Genomic DNA, 21337 nt, shown 5'->3' on the forward strand with positions numbered 1-21337 from the left:
ACCTCAATTTGTTTTAAGTTTTCTATTTACACAAGATAGGGTTAGTATCTATATTTAAAACCATTGTATTGCTTGACAGTTAATAATGAAATGTTAGAAACTTAGTTACTAGTTGTTTACTCTGTTTTTATTGTTTACTTTTTTACTTTTTTTTATATATTTATTTGTTTTTTACATTTTATAAATGTTATCTAAACATGCAACACTTTGTATAAGCATTAGTTATCCGCATACACTTTACAACAGAACGTTTCAATTAAATTATTTTTTTTTATTTTCAGAAGAAACTAGTCTAATAAATCCATGTAGCAACCAATGCACTTCAGTCGACTCAGAAAGCGAAGCCAATCGAACTCCTAAACAAAAATCCTCGGATAATCCATTAGATGGTGGCGATAAGCCCTGGCAAACTTTAGTGTCCTACGTAGACGAATTAACTGTGGGTGGTAGGAGAAACTCTAAAGGACAATATGTCGATGGTATGGGCAATTTTCCGGGGTTTGGGAAAAAGAAACCGCCAAGAGTGCCCCCAGATTGTTTCCCAACTAATTTTTACGAAAAGTAAGTTATTTCGAAAAGGTTTACGAAAATTGTTTTAACTTTGTTATGTTTTATTAATGTTACCAGTATTTTAAATACAAATTAATGTTTATCAGTAGTAATTTTGCGCAAATTACTTACATATTTTTATATTTCGAATTAACGTGTTTCGACGTATTTGGTCATTGACACGGGAGCAAAGGTTTTTTAATAGTATCTACAGAATTATGATACAGATTTTACAATAGTAAATATTAACAATATTATGTAAATTATATTTTGTTATACAACTGTGTAGTCTTTAAGAAGTCTAGGCTCTTGAGTCGGCTTGAACAGTTCAAAAGTTCTTTTAAACTGTGGGTTATATTGTTGGCAATGCGAGTGGCTTGCTAGTGTTAATATTTTGTGAGGATGTGCTTGACGGTAATAGGAATATCGTTGCAGTGGGAGCATAACTGTTGGTCTATAGGACATAAGATGACCGTGTCATCTTATGTCCTATAGACCTGTGTCATGTATGTATAAACGTGTGTCAAACCTGTGTGTCCTATCCCCAATTTTCGCATTGCTATCTTCTCTTTTCTCTTCTTCTTCTTCTTAAGGTGCCATGTATTTCTGCGTAGGCGTCCACCGTACATCGTCTTGTCAGGTGAGATGTTAAATATTCTGGATTTAATAATTCTGTTTTTAGCAGCATTGCGAAGCATTTCATAGCTGTGGATTCCTGTCCATTGTCGAATATTGCGCAGCCATGACATTTTTTTACGTCCGAGACCTCTCCTACCCTCTATTTTCCCTTCGAGTATCAGTTGCTGAAAAGTGTATCGTTCTCCTCGTATAATGTGCCCCAAGTATGCAGTCTTCTTACTTTTTACATAATTAAAAAGTTTCCTATCCTGTAAGCCCGCTCTTCTGAGTTCTTTCTCATTTCTGACCCTGTCCGTCCATGATATTCTGAGCATTCGACGCAGGCACCACATTTCGAACACTTCAAGTTTGTTAATGGAACTGGCCTTTAACGTCCATGCTTCCATTCCGTACAGGAGAACAGGCCACACGTAACACTTAAGCATCTTGTATCGGAGGTTGAAGTCCAATTTGCGATCAGTCAGAAACTTACGAAGCCTCAAAAAAGCATTTCTGGCTTGTTCAACTCTGCTCTTTATTTCATTGGGGTAATCATTTCTACTTATAATCATTGATTTTGTCTTCTTGATATTTATTTTCAAATCCCGAGCTTCACTTGCAAGAGTTAGATCATTCAAAAGGCACTGAAGATCTTCGATGTTATCTGCCACTATGGCTGTATCATCGGCATACCTGATGTTATTAATAAATATGCCGTTAACTTTAATACCCTTATTAGAGTCTTCCACTGCTTCTGCGAAGGCTTTTTCTACGTATAAATTGAACAGCATTGGAGACAGTATACAACCTTGCCTTACTCCTTTTTTAATGGAGAAATCTTCTGTTTCGTTGGAATTTTGAAGACGTACTGTTGCTGTCTGATTCCAATACAGATTGGCAATGATTCTTATATCCTTTGCATCCAATCCCAACTCTTGTAGGTATTTTATCATCAATTCATGTTTTACATTATCGAATGCTTTCTCGTAATCGATGAAACAGATAAAAACATCCTTTCTTTGATCTAAACAATTCTGTATCAATGTTTGCATACTAAAGATCGCCTCTCTCGTGCCAAGTCCATTTTTGAAACCAAACTGACTCCATCCACTGACCTCTTCACATTTCTTAAACAATCTAGTGTGAAGTATTCTCAGGAAAAGTTTCAAAAAGTGACTCATTAGGCTTATTAGTCGGTGGTCCTTGCAGAAGTTCGCACGTGGTGTTTTTGGTAGGGCGATAAATGTAGATCGAAGCCAATCTTTTGGAATCTGGCCCGTATCGTAGATGTCGTTAAAGAGCTTGACAATAATGTCTAGGTTTTCTTCATTAAGTAACTTGATTGTTTCTGCGTACATATCATCTGGTCCTGGGGTTTTGTTACTTTTTAATAGTTTGATAGCGTGTACAATTTCAGCTTTTAAAATACTTGGGCCATACAAATGGTCTCCCAGTTGTGGTGGTTTTTGTGTTCTGTCATCATTGAACAAATTGGCTGTGTACATTTTCCAAGTATTAAGTATATCGCTAGGGTCCGTTAATAATTCATTTTGGTCATTATGTATACCAGTGACTTGTTTTTTCTTGAAGACACCAGCAATTTCCTTAATTTTCTTGTGAACATTGAAGCTGTCGCCGAGTTTATATAGGCTTTCAGCCTCGGCGCAAAGTGTAGTCATCCAGATCTCCTTCGCCGCTATAATTTCTTTACGAATTTGACTGTGTATATTTCGGTACCCTACTTCGTCCTGCCTGATCTTACACTGCCTGCGTTGTTCCATCATCTCTAATATTTCTTCTGTCATCCACTCATTCTTGGTAGTTCTTTTACTCTCGAGTAGAAAAGTGTTGTTCAACTCATCAAATGATTCTTTTATGGTGGTCCATGACTTTTCAACATCATTCTCAGTTGCCATATTAGAGAACCTATTGTTTATTTCCTCTGTGTACGCTTCATTTGTTTCATTGTTTTTGAGTTTTCTAATGTTTACTGATGCCTTCTGGTGTTTTCTTTTAGCTGTAGCGAGCCTCAGTTTGATATTTGCTACTAAGGGATTGTGGTCGGATCCTATGTCTGCTCCAGGTAATGCAGATACCTTAGTAATAGCATTCCTGTACCTTCTATTAATTGTCACATAATCTATTTGGTTCCTTATAATGCCCTGATGTCCGTCTAAAGGCGACTTCCATGTGTAAAGCCTCCTGGGTGGTAACTTATACCAAGTATTCGTTATGACTAGATCTTTGTCTTGACAGTACTGTATCAATCTGTCCCCTCTGTCGTTTCTCTGACCAAGACCATATTTTCCAACTACGTGATCTACAGCTCCTTCCCCAACTTTTGCGTTGAAGTCTCCTAATACGATGTTAATTTCGTGATTCTTAGTCACCTTTAAGGCTTCGTCTAGCTGTTGATAAAATCGCTCTAGTTCTTCTTCTGGCTTGTCTGCTGTAGGGGCGTAGACTTGTATAATATTTATGTTAACTTTTCCATGCAACTGAATAAGTATGACTCTTTCGGAGATCGGGACAAAGTTCTTCACGGAGGCGCGCAAATTTTCGCTTATCAGAACTCCCACCCCATGTCTGTGGTGAGGGTCTGTGCTATCACTGCATGAGTAGTAAAGGGTTTTACCAGTAGTATTGATCATGCCTGTGCCTTCCCATCGCAATTCGCTTATGCCGAGAATATCGATGTTAATTCTGTTCATTTCCTGAATTAGATTTTGTAGTTTGCCTGCTGCAAATAAGCTTCTAACATTTCACGTAGCAATTTTGATTGTCTTATCAAGTTGAAACCGGGAGATTCTTCGCACCCCTTGGCCATTTAAGGCCTGCCCGGGACTAGGGGCCGTTTGTTTTGTTTCTTCCAACATGACAAGAAAAAATCTACGGACGGATGTCCTGAGGAATATAATGCGGTAGTTTCCTACTTGCTTTCCGCATCGCAGTACCGTAGCCCTCTAACTGTTTCAGTCTCACCTACGGTATTCTAGTAAGAAGCCGGTTTAGGATCATTTCCTTTACGAGAAGATCGCAGTCGGCAACTGGAAAATGCACGCAAGAGACAGAACAGAATGGCATAGAAAGCTTGAGAAGGTCCAGGCCCTCTAAGGGCTGTAGTACTAAGATGATGATCTTCTCTTTTCTCTTCAGAGATGCTAGGGATAAATAGCTGTTAACATTAGGTTGTATTTCTTTGAGCTTTTGTGTCTTTGATGATTTAAAGTTCCTGCTACTTGCCTTGGATATTCCTTCTGAATTTTAATTTTGTATCTTCTTGGAGCTGTATGTTGTAGATGGGTAAGTTGGATGTAGATGCTTCTTTGCCGATATGAGAAGACACCCATATTATTGTAATTGAAGTCCCTCGGAAAGTTTGGACATGGATCGATTCTTGTATTTTGTGCACTAGGTGATGTTGATTAAAATATTTTCTAACGAATGAATTTCTGATAAGGAATCGGTGTACAAAGCTACACTTGCTGATTGTCAAACGAGAGCTTTTGAAATACTGAAAGAGTTCTTCTAAAAACTGCTATATTCGTTGAATATTCGGTATTGTTCTAATACTGTATCAACTGTAATGACAGAACAGCCAACTCCATCTGCGTTTCGGAATGTATCAGTATAAAGCACCTTATCACAATGGGATGTATTCACAATATCCTTGAAAGCTTGTCGAAAAATGATAATATTTGTTTGTTGCTTAATGAATTTACAAAGAGAAGTGTTTGTAAAAGAAGGTGTTCTAGACCATGGGGATTTTGATTTAATAGATCCAGGTATTTGAGATAATTTTGTGTTTTGGCACAAGGGTTGTAGGATCTATGGGATTGAAAGTATACATCTGGACGAATTTGCGAGTCGATTAATTACAGGGTTAGTCCGATTCGATGAAATTCTGCTAGCATAAGATAGGAGTAGTTACTGCCTCCGAAGGTAAAGGGGAAGTTCATGAGATTCACAATAGAGACTTTCAGAGGGACTGGATCAAAATGGTCATAATCGTATTCGGAGAGTAGTGTTGGAAACAGAGTTTAACGATTGTAATAAATTATTGGATGAGGACAAGTAAACTATTCAACCATAGTGTAATTTGAATCGGATTATAGCTCGATATATTTTGAGTAGTACACTGTCATCGGCACCCCGTTGATGGTGGGACAATGTCTTTAACAAATTCATTCTGCTTAAACAGTTGCCTTTTATTTCATCGATATGACGACGCCAGGTGAGTTTGTTATCGACAATTAGTCCTAAAAACTTGTAATGATCAATTAACTCTAAATTTACTCCGTTTAATGTTATTTTGGGTATTTCTGCGCTGTTGTAACTCCTGGTGAATTTAATTATTTTGGATTTATTGGAAAAGAATCTAAAGCCAGTTTTCTCGGAACATGTAGTAAGGGACTCGACAGAATTTTGTAATAAAGATAAGGTTGTACATGTGGATTTTTCTTAGCAGTATACAATAAGGTCGTCTACGTATAGGGCAAATTTAACGGGAGATTTAATATGAGAGCAAATACCATTGATGGCTAGTAGAAAGAGGGTGGATCTCAAACTAGAACCCTGGGGTACACCATTTTCAGTGGCATAGTTGTCGGATAACACTCCGTTAACTGTGATTTTGAAATTTCTAGTTGCCCGAAAGATTATTTTCTACCAGTTTTTTAAGGATAACATGACGTATCGATGTTGTATCGAAAGCACTTTCTATGTCAAAAATTATTGCGATTACGTCTTGATTGGAGGCCATATCATTTGCTATATCTGTTTGCAGGATAACTAAATTATCAGTGGTGCTTCGATTAGGTCTAAAATATGATTCAGCAGGGTTAAGGATATTGTTTTTTTCTAGATACCAGATTAATCGCTTCATCATCATCATAAGTGGCTCGACAATCCGTTGTGGATCTTGGCCTGCTCACAAAGAAGTCGCCACTCCTGTCGATTCCTGGCAACTTCCCTCCATCTTCTAACCCCTAGAATCTGTAGGTCTTCTTCCACATCATCAATCCATCTCATTCGTGGTCGTCCCCTGCTTCTTATGCCCTCTGGTTTTGAAAATGTTAATCTCTTCGTGTATTCGTGATCTGACATCCTAGCAATGTGTCCAGCCCATCTAAGATTAATCGCTTGTTGGTCATTTTTTTCAATAATGTGCAAAGGGTACATGTTAGAAAGATTGACCTAAACGAGTTTGGAGAGATGGAAAAGGGATTGCTTTTTTTATAGGAAATGTAATGGATTCCCTCCATTTGAAAGGAAATTCTTGTCGGGGCAAGATAAGGTTACACAATTATTTATTTGTAGTTTCTTTATGGAGATATTTGGGAAAAATTAGATGGATATCATCAGGGCCAGTAGCTGAGTTTTTTGTATTGGATAAGGCTAGAGTACATATATTTTAATAGCTTATAAAAACACAAATTGAAAATGTTAAAAAAAATTGTAAAAAAAGACAATAATTACGAAAATATTTACTACCCTCTTCTATCCTCCTTACATATGGCACTGACTTATTAAACGTAAAAACGCCAAAAGACTTATTTTACTTATCTTAATTAAAAACTATTTCACGCAAAACCTTAAGTTTTTTTCAGCTTATTAATGTTTCTTCTTAGTAGTTCTTCTTCGTGGTCACTATTGTCACCTGCTTGATTTTTTTTTATTATTCTACGCTCTTTAACTACGAGGAAGAAAGCTACGTTACTACAGAGTCCGGGCCTAATAATGGTGATGATGATAATGGCAATGATAAATATACAAAATAACGATATATACCTACCTAAGAAAGTTAAAAATACAAAGAATACTACGAGAGATTATAAAAATTTATAAAAGAGAACAGAACATGGAGAATAGAGAAAAACGAAGTCATCGAAACAACAGAAAGAATAAAAAACGAAACAGCTAGAGGGAAAATGAAATTGAACCATAAATAATGAAATGGATGGGCTAGCAAGTCATATAGACCAGTTCCAAATTATATGTAATGAAGCACTAGGAATAGACCAAGACAAAGTCGCTAAAAAGTAACGGCTCGCCACGATCGTTTTATTGTCCAAGTACCTAGAAGAGACCAATTTCTCAACCGCAGCTCCAAATGCAACTTTTGGAAGCTACAAGTGTAAATGATTTAGTTAAAACGATAGGAAAAAGTTTTTGTGTCCAAAGGCTACACAGCAGTAAACAGTTAAGGGTTCTCGAGTTATCCAAGGATGATCGCCTAAATTGGTTTCTTCAACACCAAAACTGGAACATTGGAAATTAGCAAAATGTAATATTTTTAGACGAAACCAGGATTTGTAAAAAATAAGATGACCGATGAATTCGTATACTTAGAGGGCGAGGAAGACAAGCATGAACGGAAACTTTCAGATCTGTTCGCAGATATAAAGGAGAAAGTCTCATATTCCGGGGAGGAATTACGAAAAAACTAGTTTAATTCTAGTATAACCAATTTTAACAGCTTGCAGGTACGTTGATTTAGTTCTACTAACAGTAGAGTGACTACAGACTTCCTGTCGTCAAAATGACCAATTACGACATAGATTGTTACTTTAGCCGGCCAATCACAAAGCTCGTTATTAACTACTTTGTCATTGGCCTCCCGGTGGAAGATTGCTGCGTATTCTCAAACAAAGTGTATATTGAATATTGAAGCTTGCATAAGGGTTAGGTGTGGCAACACTGATTACTAACAAAAGCATAAATAAATAAAAACAATTTAAACATTATTGATTTTACATTGAAATTTTGTATGCTATTAACTTCAATTTGTTATTTAAAGAATTTATGGTGTTCTTTTATTTTTATGCATTCGTGAATAAATTGATTTAGAATGAGAAATAAACAAATATGCACTTTAATAAATTTATTATACACTTTATAAAAAAACAATACATAAATAATTGTAATTATCGTATATTTAAATAATGATTTTTACTGCTTTAAAAGCATTCTTTATTTGTGAAGAACCATAAAACTAAAACTTGAATTCTACACTTTTACTTTGTACAAACTTTGAAACTTAAAACTAATGGAAATATCTTGCTGAATAGACAAAGTTTTATTCACAATCAATGTAAATTGTGCCACTACCGCCAAGGACCTGTAAAGTTTCTTTATGCACAGGACAGGAGGACTATTTTCTTGGAAATTTTCGAGGATTATTTTATTTGTTAAATAGGGTGGTAAGAAATATCGTGATTTGAGAAGAGAAAAAATTACAACGAAAACATTTTGGTCTGTACGTATATTTAAGACATTGAGCTAGACGGTATTTAAACCTGAATGATGAGGTTTGTTTATTTAAAGTTGAAAAAACGTGCAAAAATTTTCAATATTTTGAACATAAGGAATAAAGACAATATATTTAAATAAAATAAAAATATATATTTTTAAATTATGACTTTTTCAGCCAGGGTAAGGGTAACTCCACGTAAACTATGCAAAGGTGGTCGAGTGACCCATCTCGATTTATCTTCAATTTTACAGACGTATACTGTACTATAAAATATGATTATTCACCAAATTTCAGCCTTCTAGGTCCAAAATAGCGGTATATATGGATAATTAAATTTTTTCTAAGAAAAAAATTGTTTCCCGTATTTTAACACTATTTCTTTTAAATGTAATAATTACATGGATCAAGGGCCATTTGGGAATAAAAGGCAATGAGGTCGTTGACAATTTGGCTAAATCAGCATATATTCTTGGAGAAAAAGTAAACAGAAATTTAATTCCAGCGACAGATATTGACACCGTTAGTAGACAAAAACTTAAAAATAATTGGCATTTACATTACAGAGAATGTAACACTGGCTTAAACTTTTATCATTGTAACACTAGGATACCCTCAATAAGATGGTTCTACACAGAATCTAATCGACATTTTATAAAGACCATTAATCGGCTGGGAGCAAATCATGCTCTTACGCCATCCTATATGCATGGAATCGGCTTATCAAATACTCCCAATTGTACTTGTGGCAAAATAGGCGATCTAACACATATTATATTAGAATATGATTTACAAATTATTAATATAAACGAATTTTATAAGGAATTAATAAATTCTAAGTGTTGTTTTCCAACAAACCTTAATCGTTTAATATTTTCAAATAATATGGAAATTCTTCATTGCATTTACAAACATGTTAAAATATGTAAATATAAGTTGTAAATAGTATATAGGCATAATCTGTTAATATGGTTTGAAAAAAAAAACAAAAAAAAAGTATACCACAAATTAAAAAAAAAAACAAAAGAGTTAAAAAAATAGAAATAGAAAAAAAAACAAAAAAAATAAATCCAAAAAAAGAACAAAAAAAAAGCAAAAAACCAAAAAAAAAAAACAAAAAAGCACCAAAACAAAAAAAACAAAAAAAAAGAAAACAAAAAAAACAAGAAAATAATAAAAGAATAAAAAAACAAAATAAAAATATATCCATAAAAATATTAGGTATATAACTAGTAGTAGTAGTACTACTAACATTGATAACTGATAACAAGAAAATTTTGACTATGAATCTGCAATCAATAATAATTAAAATTCAGTCGATTTTAACAATAAACACAAACAAGTCTGGCTAATTGGCTCTGCCAAAGCCATTTATCAGAAAAAAATACACTATTTCTTGCATAGCGGGCTCTAGATGCTCAAAACAATATCCAAAAATACATTTTAAATGTAAAATTTTCCGCTAAATACAATCCCGATATTAAATTTAGCCCAAATATTAAATGTCTTGGTGTCTGGCAAATATTAAATGAAATTAGTCATCCGAAATCACGCGCCAGAAGGGGTGAAATGTAGCCGAAATTACGTTCCGATCATGAATTCTAGACATTTTGAATTGGATTATTGGCGGTACGTGAGAAAATTTGTTTCCTTGCTGGTCACTTTACATTGTAACAATAGAATATTATATATCTGCCTCTAATAATAAAAATAATACATTAGATCTAGTTTATAACATAGGTTTTTATTCACCTTAATAATGTGTCGACTGAATTGATGAGCGAAAGTCAACTATATACCTAAATATATAAAATGCTCAAATTAGTGTAGCTCAAAATTTTTATTTCAGAATAATATTCAATTATTTAGTTTGTCAAATGAAAGAGAAGGTACTAGCAACCGCAGATACTTGTTTGGTCTGTATGTACATAATGTCTTCTAAAAACATGCCAAAACGTGTTATAAATATATTGTTACAAATACAATACTCCCAGCAATTGATCTACGTATTGCGTTTACAACAGTAAACAGAACAAAACGCAGTTGTCAATATTCGAAATTTATTTCTGAGTTCTAAAAATTTAATTCTCCTGAGTGTCAAATAACCGAGAAGTCTATTTAATGACGAAACTCTTCTTCTTCTTCCCTTTATAAGCAATTCTGCTTGTGCATCGGCGGATTAGTACCTCTATGGAAGGTTGTCACTCCATCTTTTGCGCGGTCGTCCGATACTCCTTCTGCCGATTGGTGACATCTCTTGCAATTTGGACGACACGGGTCTCTCCCATTCTGCTTATGTGGTTATTCCATTCTTTTTTTTTTTATTTTGTGTCCATTCATTTATACACTGTATAAATAAATGAACACATTTTCTTCTAATGTCTTCATTTTTCTTTCGATCTCTCAGCCTATTTCCTTTAATTCTTCCCAGTACATTCATCTATGCCGTTTCCAGCAGCCTTTACGTTGTGGCTGTATTGGGTCTTGTTTCTGAGGCATATGTCATTATTGGTCTTACACTGATTTTATAAATTCTTGACTTCATATCAGTGTTAAGGTGTCTGTTTCGCCATATAGTGTTATTAAGTCATACTGCTACTCTGTTTGATTTTTGAACTTGATCTCTCACTTCTTTGTCCAGGTCTACATAGTTAGACAGTGTAATTTCCATGTATTTTATTTCCATTACTTGTTCAATACTGATGCCATCAATTTCTATGTTACATCTGGTTGGTTATATGCTGACTACTATTGTTTTAGTTTTCTGAGATGAAACTGTCATATTAAATTCTTTTGCTCTTATAGTAAATCTGTGGACCAGTCTTTGTAGAATATCTTCATCTTGAGCTATCAATATTGAGTCCTCTGCGTAACAGAGTATTAATATTTTTTTGTTTCTTATTCTGTACTCCCTTCCTCTGTTAACGCTTTTGATGATTTCATCCATGATTAAATTGAAGAGCATGGGGCTTAATGAATCCCCTTGTCTTATTCCGCTGTTTATTTCTATAGGTTTTGTAAGTTGTACATCTATTCTGACTTTCATTTTTTTGTTTTGGTAGATGTTTTTGATAGTTTTTATAATATTTATGGAAACTTCTCTATTATACAGAAGATGGAATACATCTTTGAGTCTTACTCTGTCAAATGCTTTTTTTAGGTCAATCAGACATAGAAATGCTGGTCTATTATACTCTAGTAATTTCTCAGTCAGTGGAGCAATGATGGAATTAGTCAATGTAATGTCGAAATTTAGTTATGTAACAAAATAAAGACACAACAGATGAACCAACAGCTGAATCAACAGATTGCTGCAACTACATAACAAAGCAAATACTCTCATGTTATAAGTGTCCACTAAAAAGCGTCCAACCAATAAAAAACTAAAAATTTCATCAAAGGAAGAACTAGAATACAAAGTAAACGTTTAACTGCCAATATGAAACAGGAATGATAACACAGCCCAACAAATTTTAAAAAATTGGTGCTCGAGAAATAACGAATTTTAAATATTTTTGATAATGAATAAACTTCGTTTGAAAAGATATACACAAAGGCACCTGGAAATCACCAGATGGACTTTCAGTAAATATGATAGATTATGCTACTGTAGACTTAAGACACCAATCGAATATAATAAACGTCCGCACCAGAAGAGGAGCAAATTTGGATTCTGATCACTACTGGGTCGAAAGTAGGATTAGAGTCAAAATTTTCAGCCTATAAAAACGGAAATACGTGCTAAACGTAAACGATACAATGTAAAAGGACTCAAACAAAAAAGAACAAGAACGAGTGACTGCTTTGACGAGGAAAGTCAGATTATATCAGAAAGAAAAAACAGAGCATATTTACTGATGCAACAGGGGCACAGGACCCAACAAGCAGAAGAGGAATATTAATAACTAGGCGAGGAAGAAAAGAAGAATTACCGCCGAAAGAAAAGATAAAATATAAGCAAAGAATTTTAAATACTACAAGATCTATGTAAGCCGATGGAGACGAGACAATTTGACCAGAAATTAAACAAAATCAAAAAATAATTCAAAAACAAGAAGTAAAGAGATAAGGAGGGCAATATATTGATAGAACAGCAAGAAAACGCTAAATGAAAAATAAATTCTCCGCTAGTAACACGCCTTCTGAAAAACTCATAAAGAATGCTAAATTATACGATAGCTTATGAGATCACTCGTATGATTCATTTCATTATTTCTTTCCTGGAGTATAATAAAAACTAAAATTGTATTTTCATAAATGTCACCGCACTGTATATATTTATTATCTATTTTTCATTTTATCCAGTGTATATTTAAAAACCTAGCACTTTATTTACTGTTTATAATCTAATCCTAATTTTTTTCGTTTTAGGTGCGTCTGTTTAAACAAATGCGCCAATTCGAAAATTGGCAAAAAATGGACGAGTCTTAGACAATACGTGTTAAGCATCGTAGACACTGCAGCATTCGAATGGTTTATATTAGTGTTAATTTTCGCCTCCAGTGTTACACTTTGCTTTGAAGATATCCATTTAGATGAAAATCCAGATTTAAAAAGCGTTTTATATTGGACAAACCTTGCGTTTTCCGTTATTTTTATTATCGAAATGTTCCTTAAATGGATTGCCTTGGGTTTCCATAAGTATTTTACTAGCTTTTGGACGTTGTTAGATTTTTTAATAGTTTTTGTAAGTATATGTTTTAATAATATATATCTAACATTGCTTATTTTATATTAAAAAAAGTTTTTGTATCACTATACAATTAATTTGTTACTAAGTGGCAATGACTAGACTATAGTTTATTTGTAGTGTACCGTTTTTATAGAATATTTTTGTTGTGACAAAACAAAAGCATTTTAGTAGAACCTAGAATTCCGATGTGATAGAATCGGGCCACATTCTAGTTTGTAATAATTTTCAATTTACTTCTAATTAATTTTTATAGCTTTTAAGATGTCGCTATAGCGTCTATATTGAAGCCATTTTATTGTTGCTTCTTTTGGTGGAAAAGATCTGATTTTATCTAGAGCTTCTGTACCAGTCGCTCTGATGATTCCTGGTAGGATGATATACGTATAAGCGAATATACAGGGGCACTATACATGAATCAAATCTTAACTGTCTTTTTCCTTTTTATTCCGGTTTACTTTTTATGAGTACTAGAAAGCAATTCGCCAAAAATGTTTGCTTGGATGAGGAGATATGATATGGAATGCAACTTTTAAATTCTCTATATCTCTCTTACATCTTTTAGCATCGTCTGTTTAGCCTTGCAGTTTATAGAAGGTACAGATTAAAGCAAAAATCTGAATTTTGGTTTCGTCAATAGAAATCTTCGCACTGAAGCCATTTTATTGTTGCTTCTTTTGACGGAAAAGATCTGATTTCCCGTTTAGAGCTTCTGTACCAGTCATTCTGATGATTCCTGATAGGATGAAATACGTATAAGCAAGTATACAGGGTGTTTGGAGGTCGATGGAAATTTTTTAAGGGATAATAGGGGACGCCATTTGTCAAATTTTTTGCTAATAATGTATCACTCAAACTGTTAAGGTTTCCGAAATAAAGTTAAATTTGTCAATATTTGAAAATAAGGCTGCTCGTCTATTTTATTTTTAAAAATAATTATCTAAGCGAGATACTTCCCTGGCATACAAAATGCCTTACGTATTACTTGCTCAGATTGCAAAAACCCTTTGTTGAATCTTAATGCATTGTTAAAATAACCTTCATTAATGAAACGGACTTACGGAGTACTTGAGTACTTCGGACATGTCATGAGGCATACTAAGTACCGGCTGCTACAGTTAATAGTCCAAGGAAGAATCGACAGTAGGAGGGGACCGGGAAGAAGACGACACTCATGGATGCATAACCTGCGACAATGGTTCGGACTAACATCGACCGAACTGTTCAGAGGTGCCGTAAACAAAGTCAAAATAGCCTTGTTAATAGCCAACGTCCGAAACGGATAGGGCAAAGGAAGAAGAAGAAGAAGAATGAAACGGATAAGAAAGGTAAAACACAACAACGATACATCATGCTTTTTGCAACATTTATTATGCCTTATTAAATATGTACATAAACTTCAGAAAACAGTCATTGTTGTTCAAAATGAGAACCACCATTCCTAATGAACGCTCTTGCCCTGCGTCCTATTTTTAATGTGGTTACTTTTAACCTCAGTTCTGCCCTTATAATGTCAGCTGCTTCGATAATCCTTTCCATTTAATGGGCTCTAGTTCGGATTGGAACTTGATAAACAAGTTCTTTGAATCTGCCCCAGAAGTGGTAGTCACACGGTGTTAAATCGGGCGATCTAGCAGGCCACAAAATCGGTCCAGTTCGTCCGATCCACCTATTGGGATAGTGATTGTTGAACCAAGCCGTAACAGCACGTGCACAATGTGCACGGCATCCATCATGTTGGTACACCATTCTTCGTCTGAGGGCGAGGGGTAAATCTTCTAAGAGTGATGGTAATTCATTCTCTAGAAAGTCTAAGTACACTTGACTATTTAACCTGGCTGGCAAAAAGTAAGATCCTATTAACTCTCGTCCGATAACTCCTACCCAAACGTTGACACTAAATTTTTGCTGAAAAGATGTTTTTTTCGGTAGATAGGGATTGTCATGTGCCCAGTAATGCAGGTTGTGAAAATTTGTTATTCCTTCTCTATTAAAACTGGATTCATCAGTCTATAAAATACTTTTAAGAAAATTACCATCGTTGATGTTTGCATCTAACAAAAAGCGGCAAAAATTCACCCTTCTAACTGGATCGCCGTCTTGAAGACCTTGTACTGGCGTGTATTGATAAGGGTAGCGTGCATCGTTGTGTACTATCGACCAGATCTTCCATTGCGAGACATTTAACTGTCGAGCAACCTTTCTGACGCTTGTGGTAAGATCATTCGTAACAGCTTGCAAAATTTGGACGTCTTCACCAGGACCGTAACGTCCAGAATGAATACTGGAAACAGGATTGTTAACACTACCAGTTTCACTAATTCGTCGATATGTGTTAATAAAGACACTTACATGGGGAAGTCGCCAGTTAGGGTAACGGCGCTGATATTCTCGACGTATAAACTAATCCATAAATCACGTTATGCAGATACACAGTCTGGTTGTTCACTCAAACAAAGTTCAAAATCGTAATGCACAAAAAACTCACAAGAAACTCCAAACACAATTCGGATGTCAAAACAGTAAAACGCACCTTTCATATGCATACAATAACCATGTTTATAAACCAAAATAAACCACTTCATAGCAGGTAGATTGTTTATTAGTAGACTTCGGCAAATATGCATATTGCATATTTTGCATATTGTGCATATTTTATGCAAATATTTCATATTTTGGCATATTTGTATAAAAGTTTGCATAAAGTGCATAAAAGTTCAGATTTTTATACTGTATTTGAAAATTTTTAAACATACCAATTTATTTCAATTCTTGTATAAAATTTTGTAGTCATTTTAATCAAGAAATGATCTAAGTACGTAATCTCTACAGGTACAAAACATTTACAATTTCAAAGAAGATCAATTTAAGTAGCCCTCAACATTCTTAGAAAGTCTCGGTCACTAAGGCATTCAGTTATTGGATAATCGCTAAGGGTTCGCTCATTTGCATTTTATGATCTAATCCCCAAATCTATCTACAATTTATTGTATCTTAACAGCAGGTAAACGGCTAATAGTTTTGTTCCTAATTTATGGATTTTCCAAAATCTCTCAGTTTATTGAATTAGGTACCTAAACATTTCTAATTTGATGCTCAGATTTGTAAATCATTTTTGTTTTGATATTCAAAGCGTAAACACTCGTTGTGCGTAACAAAAAGGAAGATTGTGATTTTATAATGCCTAAAACAACCAGTGCTTCAACTTGGATTAAACCTTATAAAGAGCTGTCTATGGATATGGGAAAAATCTACTGTTCAGTCTGTGGCAAAATTGTAAGTATCTAATATTTTCTATTAAATATCTAATATTTCATACATACAGGGTGTTTCCAAATGACACTTACAACGTTTGACTGTAGATACTTCTCGAAAAATTGAACAAAACGATATAGTTAATGAGGGGTCAAACTTATTTACTTTTCGAGATACAGGGTGTTAAAATTAAAAAAAATTAAATTCTTTTAGTTAATAACAACAATAACTTTAAAACCAATAAACGTATTTACTTGAAATTTAGTACTCGTAGGTTGTTTTTAAATGAAAAATAGCTTCCTTTAGTGAGAAAAAATTGTCCATGGTACAATACAATGGTGTGTATTTAGAAAAATTTTTCACCTTTACTTTTTTTTATGAAGTCAGCTATTCTAAAACACAATTATTTTTATTGTAATTGAATTAACAAAAAAAAAAACTTTGGTTGAATTTTAAAATAAGTTATATGATGTACTAATGGTTAGTAACAAAAACTAATTTGTGGATTAATACTGCATTTAAAACACTTAGCGAGTGTTTTTTTTTTCCAAACCAGTTATTTGATTAACCAAAAACACCTTGTATATTTTTATATTTTAAAGGTTGGGTTAAAATAAAGGTTTTTATTTTTATTTATAGATAGCATGTGAGAAGAAATTTCAGATAGACCAACATGTGAGAACTGCTTCACACATTGCAAAAAAAGGAAAAATAGGAGGAAAACATCAAACTTCAATGGCTAAATGTTTCCAATCTACTTCAAAAAAATTAGATGAGCAAGAAACTTTTAATGAAGACTTGTGTCGCACATTAGTGTCTGCAAACATACCGCTTTCAAAATTAGCAAATGTAAATTTTAGTTCGTTTCTAAAAAAATATTGCAAACTTAATGTTCCAAGTGATCGGTCTCTAAGAAGAAATAATGTGAACGGGCTATACTCGTCGGTGTTAATTAATATTAAGGAAGAAATTGCAGATAATTATTTTTACATATCTGTAGACGAAACCACTGATTCCTCAGGAAAGTATATTGCTCATTTATTGATTGGTACCAAAATCTCATCTTATTTCATGCCAGCAACTTGAGAAAACAAATGCTTTAACAATTTCGCGTTTTATACAAGAAACATTAGCAACTATTCCTTCTAATAAATTACTGCTTATTTTATCGGATGCTGCTCCTTATATGGTGAAAGCAGGACAAAATTTAAAAATATTTTTCCCAGATTTAATAAATGTTACTTGTGTAGCGCATGGATTAAACAGAGTTGCAGAGGAAATACGAAAAAAGTTTCCTCTTGTAAATACCATGATATCCAGTGTCAAAAAAGTATTTCTTAAATCTCCTATAAGAATTCAACTTTATAAAGAAATGCTACCTAACATTCCTCTTCCACCACAACCTATTTTAACGCGATGGGGAACATGGTTAGAAGCAGCTAATTTTTATGCAGATCATTTTGTTAAAATAAAGAACATAATTGATACGTTAACAAATGAAAGTTCCCAATCTCTTTTGGATTCTAAACAAACTTTTTAGAGTAACTTGCTTCAACAAGAACTTTCATTTATAAAATCAAATTTTAGTTTTGTTCAAAAAACAATTACTCAGTTAGAATCACCAAAACTGTCATTGTTCGAAAGTACAGCATTAATAAAAGAATTTGCGTCATGTTGTCGGAACGTTAGAGGTAATATTGGAAAAGATATTTTAAAAAAATTGAAGCTATAATGAAGCTACTATGGAAAAAAATAAAGGTTACCATATTCTTTCTGAAGTAGTCAGTGTTCTAGCTGGAAATATTTCGGAAACAATTAATTTAGAACCAAATGTTTTGGTTAGTTTGAAAAATGCTCCCGTTACATCAGTTGATGTTGAACGAAGTTTTTCTATATATAAATATATGTACTCAGACAGAAGCCACAAGTTTTTGTTAGAAAATTTTGAACACCACTTGGTCATTTATTGTTACCATAATTCTAAATAAGTTTATTCATACTTAAAAATGATGTAGTTACTTAAAATAAATGTAAATCTTAATGAATAGTAGGAAATATTTAGTTATGTACACTTTTTTTTTAAATAAAATTGTTACTATTTTACGATTTTTTTATTTATTTGTATGCATATTTTGTAAAATATTTGCATATTTTCGGGTAAACACGTGCATATTTATGCGCATATTTTCTACATTTTTATTTGCATATTTGCCGAAGTCTATTTATTAGCATAGCAGGTAGATTGTTTTTTGTTTGTTATGCGTTCAGAGAATGACGATAGCTGATGGAAATTTTATGCGAAGAGTCAGTCTTGTAAGTTTACATTTTTGTTCCATTCGTAAAACAGGGAGGTAGATAATTTTTAAACGTGAAATAGACGGTTGTCGAATATTGACAAATTTAACTTTATTTCGGAAACCTTAACAGTTTGAGCGATAAACTATTAGCAAAAAATTTTGCAAATGGCGTCCCCTATTATCCCTTAACAAATTTCCATCGACCTACCAAACACCCTGTACAGAGGAACTATACGTGATAAACCATAAATCAAATCTTAACTGTCTTTTAATTTTTAAAGTATATTTTAAAATCTTCTTTTTTTTAGCTAAGGCTTATCATTGTAACTAATTAGAGAATATTTTATTTTGATAGCTAATTTAACAAATAACTAATAGTGATATTAATATTGTTTACAGTTAAGAATATTTAATTCTAAAATATAATATTTCGTAGATTTATTGCATAATTCACTCAATTTAAACGATAGTTTGTGCTAAATTCGCTTCTTAGAATAATATGAAAAAAATATGTTCTTTAAAAATGGGAATATTATTCCCATAAATTAAAACTAACTTTTTTCGTTTTAGGTATCGTTATTTAGCTTATTAATTGAAGAAAACGAAAATTTGAAAGTACTTCGATCACTACGAACATTAAGAGCATTAAGGCCTTTAAGGGCCATTAGTAGATGGCAAGGAATGAGGATCGTTGTAAATGCCTTAATGTATGCCATTCCCAGTATCTTTAATGTATTGTTGGTCTGTTTAGTTTTTTGGTTGATTTTTTCTATAATGGGTGTACAGTTTTTCAGTGGAAAATTTTATAAATGTGTTGACGAAGAAGGAGAACGATTGGACGTATCGGTAAGTAAAATCTCTAGAAAAAGAAGTTATCTTTATAAAAGCAATATTTGTTTTTGGAGTTCGGCTCTGACTGAGCAGATGAATACATACCATGTTTAAATCGGTCTACGAATAATTTTTTTTGCGGTGGTATAGTTGAATTAACTGTAGAAGTCGGTATTTGCTATTACACATAATGATGCCAAAGTAAGCCAATTTTGTGTTCTTTGCGGTGTTAATAATTTTTTTGTCTTTTTTAGCCTCTGGAGAATGGTTATGTATTGGTTATGTATTGAACAACAAAGTGGTAGGAACACACGGTGAAAATACCAGAAATGATAATGGAACCAGATTAATAATAACATGCCCCCAAAATAACTTAAAAATATTAAATGGATTTTATCCACATCGCGATATACACAAATACACGTGGATACAACAGACCAGAAATCTGAAATCTATAATAGATTATAGCATTGTAAGACAGAGAACTAAAATTAAAATACAAGATGTTCGAGTAGCCAGAGGGCCATCATGTGGCACCGATCATCATTTGCTAAAAGTTAAAACGATACTTCCAAACAGATACGAAAAAGAAAAAGAGCACATCGAGTCAAATCAGTTAATAAAACAAGTACGCTACAACCTAGACAGTTTAAACCATGAGAGTGTAAAGCTACTGTATAAAAAACGATTAGACCAGAAACTAGAAATGGGTAATTTCGAAAATACCGAAGAACACTACGAACACATCAAAAGGGCGATTCATTTAGCAGCAGAAGAAGCACTGGGGAAATGTGACGAAAATCATAAAGGAATAAAACCATACTGGTGGGATGAAGAAATAGAGAAGGAAATTAAAGATAAACGTCGGAAATACCAAACATTCTTAACAACAAAAACAGAAAACGATAAAACAATTTACAAAGAAGCACAAGCCAAAGTAAGAAAAAAGATCACTCAAAAAAAGAACGAATCATGGGAACAGAACTGCCAAAAGATCAACACCTACATAGGAGGTAGAAGAACCACAGAGAGTTGGAGATTGATTAAAAGTATGAGAAATAATAGGAAAAAAGACGTTATATCACCAATAACAACAGAAAAATGGGAAGAATATTTCAAAAAATTACTAACAGAACAAAGACCAGAATTTGCTAACATGGAAGACAACACGATAGGTATACGTATAAATTCATCACCATTACAAATAAGTAAATCAGAGATGGAAGAAATAACCAAATCCCTGAAAAATGGAAAATCCCCTGGTCCTGGTGACATCCCTGCAGAATTAGTGAAAGCCGGTACAGATAAACTCCAGGAACAGTTAAGAAAACTCTTTCAAGACTACTTGAATGGAGCCGAATTACCAAAAGAGTGGAAATTATCTATCATGTCAACTATCCACAAAAAGGGCAGCAAGGATCAGTGTGAAAATTACAGATGAATTGCGGTAAACAGCACAATAAGTAGGATGTATGGGAAACTTATTAAGAACAAAATAGAAGATGACTATAGAGATTACGAAGCAGAGGAACAAGCTGGTTTTAGAGCTGGGCGATCCACAGTAGACCACCTGTACTCTATTATGCAAGTTATTGAAAAAAAAACAGCCGTCAATAAAGAAGTTCACCTGATGTACGTAGACTTACAAAAAGCATATGACAGTGTACCCCTAAGTAAAATATGGTCAACCCTACAGCAAACCAACATTAAGCATGGTCTTATCAAAGCAGTCCAAAGTCTGTATAATGGAACGACTGCAAAAATTAAAACTCGATCAAGTATATCTGAAGGATTTAAGGTCACGAAAGGACTAAAGCAGGGTTGCTGTATTTCGCCTACCCTTTT

General features: G+C 33.6%; 1 protein-coding gene across 2 annotated transcripts in view; it reads left to right on the forward strand.

Moving 5' to 3' along the window:
- Positions 1-21337, forward strand: part of LOC140442012 (sodium channel protein 60E-like) — a 285972-nt gene that overhangs the window by 207855 nt on the left and 56780 nt on the right. For both annotated transcript variants that reach the window (XM_072533045.1, XM_072533046.1), the window contains exons 19-21: positions 282-561; positions 12791-13106; positions 19232-19507. In XM_072533045.1, coding sequence (XP_072389146.1) covers positions 282-561; positions 12791-13106; positions 19232-19507 — 872 coding nt within the window. The remainder of the gene's footprint in view (positions 1-281; positions 562-12790; positions 13107-19231; positions 19508-21337) is intronic.

The sequence above is a fragment of the Diabrotica undecimpunctata genome, chromosome 5 (assembly GCF_040954645.1).
Source record: "Diabrotica undecimpunctata isolate CICGRU chromosome 5, icDiaUnde3, whole genome shotgun sequence".
Taxonomy (NCBI): domain Eukaryota; kingdom Metazoa; phylum Arthropoda; class Insecta; order Coleoptera; family Chrysomelidae; genus Diabrotica; species Diabrotica undecimpunctata.